Source organism: Chlamydotis macqueenii, chromosome 7, assembly GCF_036417535.1.
Source record: "Chlamydotis macqueenii isolate bChlMac1 chromosome 7, bChlMac1.mat, whole genome shotgun sequence".
Lineage (NCBI taxonomy): Eukaryota > Metazoa > Chordata > Aves > Otidiformes > Otididae > Chlamydotis > Chlamydotis macqueenii.
The window spans coordinates 30062260-30077170 of record NC_141562.1 but is presented as its reverse complement, the minus strand read 5'-3'; the positions used below and the strand labels follow the sequence as shown (position 1 = coordinate 30077170).

The 14911-nt window shown below is 37.2% G+C and overlaps 1 protein-coding gene across 4 annotated transcripts in view; it reads right to left on the bottom strand.

Annotated features, from left to right (window-relative positions):
* The window catches only part of VTI1A (vesicle transport through interaction with t-SNAREs 1A), a 274091-nt gene that overhangs the window by 95975 nt on the left and 163205 nt on the right, over nucleotides 1–14911 (bottom strand). For 2 of the 4 annotated variants that reach the window (XM_086751755.1, XM_086751757.1), the window contains 2 exons: nucleotides 11547–11617; nucleotides 7135–7207 (listed from right to left, as the gene is read on the bottom strand). In XM_086751755.1, the coding sequence (XP_086607881.1) occupies nucleotides 7142–7207; nucleotides 11547–11617 (137 nt within the window). In that variant the 3' untranslated portion in view covers nucleotides 7135–7141. The remainder of the gene's footprint in view (nucleotides 1–7134; nucleotides 7208–11546; nucleotides 11618–14911) is intronic. The other 2 variants (XM_086751753.1, XM_086751754.1) reach the window with 1 other exon arrangement.

Here is a 14911-nt window from a genome sequence, read left to right as displayed (position 1 = left end):
TGTCGTGGTTTGCTACTGGCCTTAAGGAGTTTGACTCCATTGATTTCTGAAGAGTTGTCTCCAATTATTTCAGCAATTACCAATGTCAGCTTTTGCTAACAGGTTCCCTACTTCACTCTGCTTCACATAAACAATCTCACCACATTCAAAATATTTTCACTACCTTCACTCTTCCTGAATATCATGTCAGAGAGAATTCATCCAACGGGAAACTACTTGTTACTCCTGCAAGAAAGCCCTGCACTGATTATGCTGATACAAGACACGCTTTCTCGTGAAAGCATGTCATGGGACATCTGCTGTGGTTCAGACATGACAACGCTGACTACGAAACGCCTTTCGTTTCACTCGTGAACCTTTATAGGCTCTAGCTGCTTAATGGTAGTCAACATATCTCAATACAGAGAACAATCACAAAAGGTTACATGATATTTAACCTATTACGATGCTTTACATTCTTGGTATGTGCAGTCTAGGACTAGCTTGGATGATTATCCATTGGGATCCTGCTTTCCTGCAGAAACACAACTGTGCATTAGATAATGGTCTTTCCAGCTGTTCAGCTGGACACAAGTAGATAGAAGGGGGGGCAAATGAGCCAGTAATTCCAGATGATAGAAAAGAGAGAATGGAGAGGACAGAACAAAGGCCATTGTACATTTAGAAAAGGAATGAAAAAAGAGAATTAGAAATATTGTCTGAAGAATGCTGAGAGCCCTGGTCATAATGGATGTACTGTAGGCAGCTTGACACATGGATAAAGCTTTCCAACTATCTGAAAAATAAAACAGTGCTACAACATAAATGCTTCTATCTCAATGAATGAAGGACACATCCTTCTAAGACTGCCTAGGTGCAAGGAGATTAAAACACTGATCTATTTTATCCTATGCACTTAAGTTTTTAAAATGGAAACATAAATCATCATGCACCTTTTTTTTTTTTCCCCCATGTTTGAAGTAAACTTAACTCTGTATCACTAAGGCTGTTGGAGCTGAAGGTTTGTGAAGGCTAAAGCAGCATTAAGCTAACCAGAATTAAATGCCTGCAGTGTTGAAATTGCCCCCATTCTGCAAAGCATTCAGTACCTTTGGTACATGGCTTGCAATTCTCCATGTACACTGCTTGCTGTAGCTGTGGTGGTTATATAGCAGCTTAAAAGACTTCTGCACCTTCTGTGATGCACAAACTGGAAAGTATTTCTAACACTGAATGAAAGTAGAGTGAGATTTTTCAGAAGTATTTTGGAAACAGGATACAGAACACTGTCCAAGAAAGGTGAGCAAGGTTTATAAAATGGCTCTCAACTGATTATTAAAAATAAGAAATGTGTCTTACATACAACAGATTACATCATACCTAAATTGAGAACAAGGAACCCACAGTGTCCGTTACCGTTTTAAAATTCTTGCTGTTCAGACCTAAAGGTACATTTCCTGTTTTTTGGTTGGACTCCTAATGATGAAGAATGCTTACCCTCGGGAATTTTGCTGACACTACACTTACTTTTTCCAGATGTTTTGTCCACCACTTCAACAAGGACAGAAAGTTTCTTTTTAAAGTCAGAAACAAAGTGAAGAACAACCAGGTACTAATTAATGCTAAGGTTTAATCTGGAATAACAAGCCATATGTTCCTTATCCAAAGACTATCTTGTGATTAACAGCACCACAAAGCTTATTAGTTTCCTTCTGAAAATATGCAACACTTCATAATCGATAAAGATTAGTTGCATATTAAAATATAAACATGTACAATAATATAAGTATCCAGTAACTTCATTAAATGCTTAGAAGTCAGGAAATAAAAAAAAATATATTCTTACACTGACAGTAACAAGCACTAAAATACCCTATGTGTATTTAACAGTTTCCATTTAACAACAGAAATATTAAGGACAGGGTTTGCTCTGTAATCAGCCTTGAACAAGGCGCACAATAAAAGCTGTGTTGCCCCAAGAGATGACCCAGAATCATTCTGCCACTCAATCCCCCCTTATTCAGTCTCCCTCAAGTTGAGGGAATTGCTCCTCTGGTTTAAGTTAACCATATGCTTAAATCTGTTCCTGAATCGAGGTCTAAATTACTGAAGTAAACAGCTGCAGCTGTAAATATTCAACATGGAGCAGACACGTTGCTAAAGGATTTACCATTTCAATAATTTTTCAGTGTAGAAATACATCTTGAAGTAAAAATAGAAATACATGTACCAAAAAGTTGCTGAAACAATTTCAACTCAAACTTCTTTTGGCTTGAGACCAAATATGCAAAGTTCCTGCTGGAAAGAGGAATTCCTCTATTAGCATGAAAACAAGGCAAATCCAACTGTCTGTTAAACTTCCCTCCATATCTGTGATATGAAGACCTTTCTCCAGAAAACTGCAGAGACTCAACATTCATGGCCTAGTAGGACTGAGACAGGCTTTAGCTCAGAAGAAAATCTTTTCCATCATTTGGGGATGGAAACAAAGATTGGTAAGGAAACAGGCGAAAAAGACAATGACAACACTTACTCTCTGTTTAGGTTTGCTTCAGCAGGGACATCTCTGCTGTTATTCTTCTACATATGGAAATGCGTGCTTCATAGTCAAGAGAGAAGGCAGAAAAGACATAATTAACCTTTCACATCTGCAAGAGTGTGTGAAAGCAAATGAAAAAAAAAATTATTGTGCATCCACTGCTGAATAGCCACTTGACCAGGTCAATGGGTGGTGTGGAACACTCCTCACCCTGTTTAAAGAATTGCTCTACACTGAATGTCATCTCAGCCTCATAACCACAGGGGCCTCTTCAACAACTGCTGAAGTTGTTTGAGAACTGCTAGAAACAACTGCAATCCAGGCCCAAACCCTGAAGGCCAACTCTGAAACAATTAAGTTTTAAATCACTTCTGCTTAGGACCAGAGGCAATGAACACAAGTTCAATACTGGGAAATTTCAATTAGATACCTGGAAAAATTGCTTATTTCAACTGCTACTGGAACAGACTGCTTAGAAAGGCATTGGCAGCTCCAACCTTGGATGTGTTTGAAACTTCACTGGAGAAGTCTGAGCAATCTGCTCTAATTAGGCTTGCTTTGAGCTGGAGGTTGGACCAGATGACTTCTAGAGGTCCCTTCCAACCTAAATTATCCTATGATTCTATGAAATGTTGAAAAATAACTGTCAGATCTGGACTACCCTGGAGTTCAAAAGTACAAGGAAGTTTGATTAGAAGTGATGCAAGGAGCAGGACTATCAGAAGTTTCCTGGAAAGAAGAGTGAAGAAGCTTGACTGCAACTAGCATGGAGGAGAAGGCATTCTGTTTCTGATTGAGTCATGTTGGTCAAAGCTGCTGGTAAGTCACATAACTTATCTGAGAGGTGAACACTTATTGCTTCATTTCCATCAGCTGGAGCTAGTGTGCTTGTCCTACTGGAAAATAAATTTTAAAAGTCTTTTTTTTTTTTGTAAGAGTAGATGTGTTCATGAGCTTCTCAAAGCATCATTGATAACAACTCAGAAGATTGAAATCTGAAAATTAAAAGAGAATTTTTGGCATAAAAATTTCCTTGTGAACCAGACAGAACAAAATGTTGTTTTGGAGGGTAGTAGCTATTTTTCTAAGATATTTTTTCTGCAATTTAGAGGGGAGTAGATATAATTTATCTGCTAATTGGATAAAGATTCACATCTACGGAAGTTTTTATCTGGTTACTTTTAGGTTGGTTTGTTTCCCCCTGGGCCATGTGTGGCTTGGAGACCGTCCAAATTCTTTTCCTAAAAGCTTTCCTAGGCTATTGGCTTAGGATATGGGCAAAAGGCTGAAGATTTTTCAGAACATATTCTTTTCTGCTCCTTTCTAATGGACTGTGCGCTTCCAGTTCACAATGGGGTAGAGGCCAAGGGACAGATGTCTGAGGCAGTAATATCGCAGATGACTGCAGAAGATGCCATTTCCTTATGTTAAAACCTATTATTTGAAAATTCTGTAACTGAAACTACACTGAGCTTCTGTTATAGTCTCACAGTTTTAAAGAGAAGTCATAAAATGTCAGGATGTTCCGAGCTATAGATACATGTAAAAGGAAATGATTAATGTTTTGACATTACCAACATACCGATATTATCCTAGTAATGCAATGCCATAAGTGTAATATACTAGTTTAGTGAATCTCAGTAGGTTTATTTACAGAGAAAAAAAAAAGAATATTATGAATGTATAGGTCATTTTAAAGTGAGAATATTTAAAAACATTTATTACAAAAATTCCCTTACTCAAATACCCAAAATACTGGGAGACAACAAATTCCAATACATAAGGCTGGCCACCTTTATTTGCTAGAGTAGCAAACTGGATTAGGAAGACCTGTCCCTATTATGCCACTGATTTCCTTAGTGAGCTATGACAACCTACAAAACCTGTCCCTGCTTTTATTCCCCATCTCCAGAACTTTTTATGCACAAGTACACAGCCAGGGAATTTAGGTCATACAAAATGAGTAAGTTAGCCCTCTAGCTATCTAAATATCTAATCTCTTAATACATTTGGCCAGGTTCAGAAGAGATGCTGCTTTACCTTTCCCAGCCAGTAAAAATAGAAATAGTCGGGCATTATTTTGATGCACAGGGTGTTAGCCTGGCATATGACTTCAAGCATATCAGCAAATACATATTGTTCAAGCAGCAACTAAGTTGAGCAATGTTACCTTTTCCATACAATAATGATGTGAAGAACAGTCCTCCAGCATTTTTCTTTATTGGTTCCAGTAATTAAGTGAAACATTGTGTGTTATGTACTGAAGTATGCAGAAATTAGGACACAACTGCCAATCTGTGCTAATTACTTTTCTTACAGTTGTATTTATCTAATTTGTGCTGATTTCTCGGGGTCTGTATTTTATGATTATTCTTGTGACTAAACAACATAGGGATGATGCTGAGGCTGGGATAATGCTAGACCCTTCCACCTAACACTCAGAAACAAATTAAATTCACTGTACGTCCACCTATTATGTGATTTTAAATAACATCCTGAGAATCTTCTACTGCAAGCTGCATCTATATCGAGGCATTGCTTTTGGCACACTTACCTGAACTGAGCTTACATTCTAACCCGCCTTTCATCCAGACGGGTAACTAAGCTCAGCACTTTTGTTAAAGAAAAAGCAAATCCAGTGCCTTTCTGACACACAGAAACATGCTATTTTGGTGTTCAACTACATAGCCCTTTCGTCTGAAAAGAAGAGCCCAAGTATATTTCAGAAAGATCGTATTTTTCATTTGGCTTGAGGAACGCTTATAAACCAGGACTCCCAACCATGATTCCCAAACAAAAAATAAAGTCAAAGGTTACAGCATGTGTTTTTGTTTCAGCTTCTCCAAATTACTTGAAAAGATATTCAAACATATTATGAGGAGATACTTTATTTTATTGAAAATAACAGACTACAGGGTGCTGCAAAAAAGCTTGAGGTACCTCAAGCATAAACATGGAAAGAATACATTGGTTTAGAAACCCATAAATCCTTATTTGAATCTGCCAACCTGAAAGCCAAGTAAAGCCCGAAAAAACTATTTTTCCTAAATGCTATGTCTGATTAAGCCATACTATTAAATGACAGCTGAACTTTAACATTAATATGATATTATTTAAATAACTGCACGATTTTTTTTTTTACACTAAAATGATGAATGATTTTTGGACAGTTCAATTGACATAAAGCAAGAAACCCCTTTAATGAGATTTGACAAAATGGAGACATATGCAGAATATTCGTTACAGCTCATGTCGCAGAGCCCTTCCTGGGGAGACTTGGGTTTGGTTATGCCTTTTCTTTTGTTCATTTTTTTTATAGTTTATTTTGATTGTCTACAGGCACTGAACCATCCCTTTCAATTGCCACTTCCTTTCTCCATGGATTTTGAATTTAGTTTGTGTCATTTACATATTACTCTTAATCAGAGAATTTTGTATGTTACAGTTTGGAGTTGGAATTGTAACAAATCTGTGGAATGAAGGCATGAGGTTCAGTCATTTTAACCTTTGTCAACTGGGTATACAAGGAACTAACAAAGATATTTTTCTGACGAGACTTATGAAAGATAAAGCTGGCACTGAAGCACAACTTATTAAATTCTGGTTTTGATATTTTCCAGGCCAAGTGACAAATCAACAATTCTGCTAAAACTTTCTCTTCTTTTTTTTCTTCTTTTTTTTTTTTTGTTTTAATAAGCAAATTGCATTAAGCAAATACGCAACATAAAAGCCCATGGCAAGGGTAATTTCATACTGAACACTTCAGAGGATGCTCTAAACTCCTTTAAAGCTGTGTTTTCATAGCATGCAGCACCACCTATTAGAGGGATGCTTTTCTTCTTCAGGAAGTTGAATATACACAGAAATAAGGACATCACAGAAAGCTCAGGTGCTGTTTTACTGGGTAAAGAACACATATCCAGGGATGTCACTAATTCAAAAAATCTGTCTGGGAAGGTACAGATGTAAATTTAAGGTGGCTAGTAGTCTCACATAGATTTTTAGGATGTTGCACATTTTTCCTTTCTCTATCACCTCACTTGGATCCCAGGGACAATTTTTGTAACATTGAAAGCACGGAAGAAACATACTAAAACCCCAAGGTTTGACAATGTGTCTGCCCCGTCTATTCAGGCAGAATTCATCACCTTAACCTATTCTCTGTGTGTAAATTTATGCTGCCCCAAAACATTAACAAACTTTCATAGATAAAATCTACTAGATTAAAAACCCTCAAAATATTGAAATTGCTCAAGAATAAGGAAAATAGGAAATCACAATCAAAAAGCTTAATTTTAGAACACACTAAAAAAAAACCAAAACAAAACAAAAAAACCCCCACAAAACACACAAAAAACCCCAAAAAGCTCAAAGAAATAAAGATGTGAAATGATTGAACAGGGGTAATCCCTCAGGCTACAGAAAACTCTTTCCATAGCTGCGATATCTGTCTAACTATGCCTGCTTCACTACCAGCATTCATCCAAAGATGTCCTACACAGCAGACTGGGTAAAAAAAGTCAGGTACATCAGCAAAACACTGAAGTTGAATTAAAACTGAAAAATAAAGGCACAGAGGGATAGAGGGAAAAAAGAAAGAGCGGAAATGTCCCTACCTTGGCCTTACCTTCGCAACATTCCCGTCAAAATCCTGGAACTCTTCCCCAGGTTTGCATCGGTTTCTCTAAGCTGGGGAGAAAAGAGTCCCATTAAAGGCAAAAGGCACAGGTACTCCATTCTCCACAAAGGACAGATATTTCTACTGTCATTTGAGTCAATCAACTTCAAGTTTAGCCCACAGCAAACTCTTATGTAAGAAAGCCACCAAAACTCTGAAATGTAAAAATGTTCTGTTTGGTTTTCACTTACCTAAAGATAAAACTCACGGAAGAGAAGACATTGGGGCAACAAAGATGAACCATGGTAAAGAGCAAAAGCTTTACAAATACAGGGTTGCAGGTAGTAGCTATATAAATTGGTATCCATAATTTGCAGTGCATTGGTTATGTGTATTAGTGAGGGCATCAAGGGATGAAGAGACAGCCATGTGCTGTATTCCTGACACTTTATGCAAAGAAAAACAAACAATCTTTCTTCCACTGTTTTTCAAAGACAGTAGTTTAAAGAAATAGTAGAAATACAAAACAATGTCCTTTTACTAATTCTGTGTAAAAGAAATACACCTATACTGTCCCTTAAATACAAAACTCGTAGTGACTTTACTGCAGCCACCACTGGGATGGATGCCCAAATACTTTGTGAATGGTATATAGTATGTACATAAGACACAGCTGGATAATACATATTTTTGCACGTAAGGATCACTCACTGAAAATAGCATTTTTGTAGTTTATTAGGACATAGAAAACCTACATTTACAGCTAAACCCAACTAGCTAGCTTGCTCTACGGCTCTCAAAAACCTTACAAAATAGGTAAAAACACAACTGAATAAAAAATTAAATTGGGGAGATAAGAAGTTATGAAGTAAAATAATCTCATATTACAAAACAACAATTACTTCTATTGCTGTTTAAAAGGGATTGAAATCTCCACTTTATTTTTGTGTTTATGAGTGTCCCACAAAAGGAAGCCTAGAAATGAAGAAGAATAGAGATACTCTCCTATTGCCTCTTTTGCTACTGGTAGCTAGAGGAGAGACATCTTTTGACTTTTTAGAGATCTTGGAACCAGTGGGACATCAAAACCTACTGTAAATGATAACACAATGATTGTCAGTTATGAAATAGCTGACACACAGAAACACAGCTGTGTGTACATACATTAAAAAATTCTTCTCCTTATGAAAGCTGAATGTTTACCTCTTCATTATCAAATCAGATTGAAAGGATTACCTAACTCATTGACTTCTTCCTAAAGAAACTTTGTTGTAGAAGACAAAATGCATCCTGATTTAGAAATCCATCAAAACAGTAACACTGCCAAGAAAAGTGGCAGCCTTCCAATAACAAATCATCTTCATCATAACAAACCTCTATTCTATCTTGAATATATGCATAGTAGCAATATTAAAACCAGTTTCTATTCTAGAGCGCAATACTGTAAATATTTGCTACCAGATTTAATATTTATTACTGAAATCAGTAGTTGTAATCAATAACACATAACCTTTTTGCATCATTTTCCTCCTTGTTCTTGTGAAAGGTATTAAGAAAGTACCAAGTAGAAGCTGGGACTGGATAACACCAACCAAGACTTGCTTTTAGCAATATCATATTCAGTGGGAAGGCTTGTGCTGACTCTCAGATCTCTGTAATTATGTGCCATGATGGAACAAAGATGAGCATTATATTCCAGGGAGGCCATTCCCTCATTTTTTTCCTGATTCATCTAGACAATTCAAATTCCAGAAAAGCAGTTTAGCCCAGTTTGACACAAGTAACAGAAGAAAAAAACGTCACAATAATTTTTAAAAGGCTCATTAAAAAGCCAAGTTCTTATCTGTGCTAGAAGGGAAGCTGAAGTACAAATGTGTGCTTTACATTGGTCTTTTATTATTCATAAAGGTGCATTTAACACTTGGGGCTTCTCCTCCCTTTTCACAGAAAAGTAGCTCTCTCCTTTTTACCATTAGATGTTTGATCCTAACTTTCCTCTCTTGCTGCAGGATTCTACCTGACAGCTAGAATCAGTACTGATAGTTAGGAAGGGAAAGCTGAATCTTAGAGGTTTGACAAACTCCTCTAAGCAAGACGACCTCATATTTTTATGGTACTAAAATCCTCCACAAAATAAGCGAAAGAAATGTTAAAAAAAGAAACAAACACGTACACACACAGTTGGAAGATCTCTAGCTACCTCCCAAGAGAACACTAAAAAAACACCTTTTCTTCCTGGCATTGGCAGAAAAAACAACATAAAGAGTTTCAACGTGTAAGTTTGTTTTTACTTAAAACTGAAACATCTCATGGTAGTTCTTCCATCATTTCTTTACCAATACCAGTGTGCTGCAGGAGCCAAAGAACTGATGGCATACAACCCTGTTAAATGGCATATGATGGCACTTCTTCCTCTCACAGAACAGCTGTAGTGAAAACATTTTGAAAGATGCTTTGATACTAGCAATGGCAAATCTGCACAGTGTTTAAGAAAGCTTTTAAAAACTAGTATTAAGACTAATGAGACAGGAAGGAAGATGAAGAAGATGCTGATGTTGCTATCTCATCTGCCTTAGACACAGTTAATTTGAAGTTCTCCTAAAAAATGTTGCTTCTGTTAGAGTCTTGTATATTCCAGTTAACACATCTGGCTTAAAAAAAAAAGAATAAAGGAAAAAAAAAAGAAATAGTTTAAGGAATTCCTCTTCACAACTGTTATTACACATGTATTTTGCACTGCAAATCATCTTCATTTATTCAAAATGATACTGGCTATGTCTTGCATTTTTCTTCATCCAAACGTTTTACTCTGCAGAGAGGAAAACTCATATATGTAAATTTAACCAAACTATAGAGACACTAACTAATTTAAATTTTGCTCATGAGAAAATCTTCCTATTTTTCACAACACTGAACTGCTAAGAACTGACCATCATATTCAAGTTGACATTTGGCTTTCAGAAGACAATTCTGCTCCCTGGTTGATGAGATAATAACTCCATGTATTCAGTGTAAAGCTGTTATGTATTAATAGCGTGCCCTCTATCCTGATCTTTAAAAAATCTCCAGAAAATTGAAAACTTGCCAAGTTATCCAAGATCATCCCTGACTGTACATCTGAGTATACAGACAGCTGGGAGAAGTCCACTTGTGTGGCTTCAATTGAGAACTTTTCTGAATTCCCTAAAGAAAATACTTTAAATGGTATATGACAAAATCTTGGCATTTGAGATCTTGCACTTCTGGCAAGATGTCTTTCAGTGTACACAGGGTCATCAGAACGACACTCCCTCTTTCTCTTTGCCAAGGATCTTTAGGATCAGCAGAAAGGGATACACGGTATTTAGCTCCACTGCCTAGGTTTTACTTGTCCAGCTAGAAAGAGGAAAGCATCTCAGACTCAGCAGTCACTAGGGATGTGAGGAGTGGAGGTGAAACAAGACAATAAGTTGCCTGAACAACGCTTGGTAAATGCTCACAATTCTAGTTACATTTAATGATTTTGTTATACTTCATATTTTAAAGTAGCTAATGCCCAGGACTTCAGAAAGCAACTGGTATAGCTGACAGGAAATGCCTCATTAAAGCCGTCATACGAGGCTTTACCAATCAAAGCTATACGGGGAAAGAAACGCCCTGGGACAGATAAAGGAGTTTTATTAAGTGGCATTGGTCAGCTAGAGGCCTGCAGGAGGACTCAGCTTTGGCAAAATTGGACGCTCAGGAAAGTATCTGATCAATGCGTCATGGACAGAAAGTCACAGGTGCAGCCACTCCTGGTTCTGTGAGCAGAAAGAATCAGAGAGCCAAATTTCTTACAAAGTTCAGAGCAGTTGTATGTGTTGGATAGGATGGGCTTCTGAGCATCTTCATTAACTCTGTGGAGTAGAGTTGATCCCTATGGAGGCAACAAAAGCCAAAAATGACATAGATATGTTATCCTGACTGCAGTGACAGAGCAGCAGCGCAAGAAACCACTACCTGTTCTCTCACAGAGAACTGCCCAAGGAGGCAGTTATTAGCATTTGCAGCTACAAAGAGTACGGCTGATCAACTATTAGAAGCTCAGTTACAATACTGAACTTCATTTCATAGAAAGTCCAAGATGTCACTGCAATGGACACTATAACAAACCCTTCAAAGGACAGAAAACTGACTTAGCTGTGATGTTAACGACAGAAAGCTTGCTTCCAGCAGTAGACTTGGTGACTTCAGTGTGACTCCCTGTAGGAGAGGCTTCACAGGGGTTGGCATAAGACACTTTTTAAGCACTTGGCTGCAGATGGAGATTCTATATAGCAGCTGATTTATATAAAACTGATCAATATGCTGGATTATTTTTGCATGCACAGAGAACTTGCCCAAAGCAAATAAAATCCGAGACCAGCAATTATTTATTATCAAACTTACCCTTTCCCGAGCACGCTGGATCTTCTCTCTGTCATGGCTGAGGTTTTCCAGCATCTCCTGTCCAATCTGCTCTGCATTAAAAAATCAAAATGTAAATCATGAAAAATATAGCTTGTGACTCTAAGGCCTCAAAATGCCAGGTTAGATTGCAACAACGGCATTTAATACATGTGGTAGCCTAATCACTCCTCCTAACTGCAAAGAGGAAGACATCATTATACTAAATTTAAAGTTTCTCAAGCAATGTAGAAGTGAAGTAGTAACAACTAAACCAGAAGCTGTCCCCCTGCAAGCTCTTGAGGTTGTCTAGGCCCTGGGAATTGACACAGATCTTTGGTCTGTGAAACCAAGGCAAGAAGACTTTCAGACTTGCTCTACGTGCTGGGTGTTCGTACTTCCCACATGCTCCTTAAGCCCACACCTTGTCTTAGAAAGCAAGTCAGGAAGCCTTTGCTAAAACATTCATCATCCTTACACCTTTAAAGAAGTCATACTAGAAAAAAAAACTTTCACTATGCTTCTCAGCTTTTACCATTGATGCTTAAACAAAAGTTATTTCAGGCTAAGCCCAGTTACTGGTGTCTATTTTGCCCCATTGTGGACTATTTCTTGCAAGCTTGGAGACACGCTGTAATGGATCTCCTGATGTTTTTAACAGCGGACAGATACATTCATCTATCATCATCACTGTTTGTTTATACAGAAGTTGTTTGCTTCCACAGCTTATGCTGAACCAAAGGCTGCAAAATTACAGCAGAGAGGCCTTGAGATATGGTACAAAGACACCACAACACGCCAAAACTTTACTCTTCAAACAGCTTCAGTCAAATGTTCCTCTTACACTGAAATATTAGCAGCAAGTATAGAGAAGAGATTTTAATCTTCAAAGCTCTGTAGAAACATTAAGAAACCCTCCCAGTATTTCCCTGAAGGAGAAAAATAAGTTAAATCATTCCCGTTTTACAGATAGGGAAACAGACCCAAGGAGCTGAAGCAGCTGTAGCTTGCCTCAGGACACGGAACAGGTGGGAGACAACCAGCAGTTCTGTGCACATTCGTTTAGGCTACCTAGCTGGCCTGCCAGAGATATGCAACAAAACCAAGCAAAACTCTAAAAACATTTTTTTTTTCCCATAAACAACAAAAATCATGCCTTGCTTTTGTTCTGGTGAATGAGTGGGATCTGAAAATGTCATTATTTGAGGAGCCTCAAGAAAATTAATCATCAAAAATTCACCAATATGTTAGTAGAGCTAACATGACAGTTCTTACTTTTTTTAACAGATACAGCCCATTTTCAGGAAACAATCCAAAGTAGAATCACCTCCAACTTTAAAAATTTGAGACAAGCAATTTTTTTTTCTAAATCCATTTAACACGAGGTACACACTCAGCCAGAAAAAGTCTCAGGAAATTCATTACATATATATTTCTCTATCTGTTGCCAAGTACAGTAAAAGTAAGACAAATATTTCCTCAGATATCTGACCACAAATTGACATTCTCATTATGCTATCTTGTCCCTCTTGGCTTGCTGCTCTTTACTTTTAGCTGTATATACAATGCCTCCCAAAGGTGAAATGTGGTAAGTTATGTGGTTATTGAGTTAAAAAAGCTGCAAGGTGCAGTACAGCTATCTAAATGGTAGCCTAAGAAAGCGATTCAAGTGAGCTTTGCCTATGTTTGCATGTCAAAGGACCCCTGGATTAAGCTTATTCTTCATCAAAGCACTCAAAATACTGTAATACACAAACAGATACATGCATTCACTGTAGTCTAGGGGAGAAAAAACAAAGCAAAATCCCTTAAAAACAGAGAGAAGAAATATCATCAAATTACTAACCAAGTAGCAAGAGGTGGAATGAGAACAAATATTTATTGCTAAAAATTATACAAATGTTTGCACAGACATAAAGGAGTGTGAGGAGAAGATTTTCCTTCAAAGGAACAGCTATAAAGTAAATGGCTAAAATGGCTTGGTATTTCACAAACAAAGGTCAGAAATATCTTCATAGGAAACAGCTCTATTTTTATTACACCAATTTTAAGCAAGTTACTGTAGGGGTTTTTTTCATCTTCTTCCTGTCACTGGCAAGTTCACACTCTTAGCTTTTTATAATGATTGAGTTTATTTTCCAACCATCAATGTGACAGCAGCATCAACTGTAAGTGAGGGTAAAACATCGCCACTTTGACGAATAGTGTATTTTCCTCTCATTGTCGATGACTGAAGACATCAATAAATAAGGAAGGAGAGCATGTCAGCCAGAATATCACAGAATGAATTGTTGATATGACACTTAGGGATTAAACCTTCAGCCATGAAGTTCAACCTAGCAGAGGGGTCTGAGAACTGAGATAGTTGCGTTTCTTCCCAGCAGCCTCTATAGATAAATAATTGGACGGATCATCAATTTTACAGGAGCAGCTTTACTCTACATGCACTTTAGATGATGATCTTTGGCCTTTTTTGGGCTAAAATAACAACATAAGTTGAACAAAGAGACATAACAGAGCTAACATAATCTCACAATAAGTTTGCAAACATAAATTGACACCTTTATCCACAGATATTCTTCATATCCTTGTTCTACTCAGAAAATTCACTGATGATAGTGAAACTTGATTTTTAGCTGGAAAGTCAAAACAGTCAAACAAAAATATTAATAAATAAAGAAAATATAGACTTATAAATGACATGAAGACATGTCTCCTCGTTTGGTTTGCAACCAAAGGTGTCCAGGACTGGAAAAAAAGGTAACATTAGCCCTCAATACAGCTAATTACAAGCTTGATACCTGCTTGCTATAATTCTCCAAGATTGTCCAAGACTCTGATGTTTTCCTGCCAGTGAAAACCTTCATCTAGGTGGCAGATTCATGCTTTTAGTGCAACAGTGCAGCATAGATCTTTCCAGACTACTTATAATGCAAATCATTGATGATGCTGATACAGGTATGTGAAAAGGTCAGGTTTCTAAGATATACTATAGTGCAGATGCATGAATTAAGATCAATACATAAACTGAAGGGTGTTGCATGTTGCCAGTAATGGTATTTCCACAAAATCTTAACAACATCAATCATTTGGGGATTACTTCATCCTTTTAGTTAGTAAGTATGAACAACGTTTAGCACAGTGCAGTCGCAGGTCTGACCAAAGAGTATGTAGTGCTGCTTCTTCTAATCAAAATTCCCAAAGAGATGAATGAAGTTGTGCTCTAAAATTACAGCTCAACTATGAGAAGCAGAAGGATGAATGCATTTACCTCATTATTATCTATGTACTGACAGAGGGCAGGAGTATTCGATATAGCAATTATCTCAGTTGTGATTAATAGAAAAAAAAATTCTGAAAAAGTACAT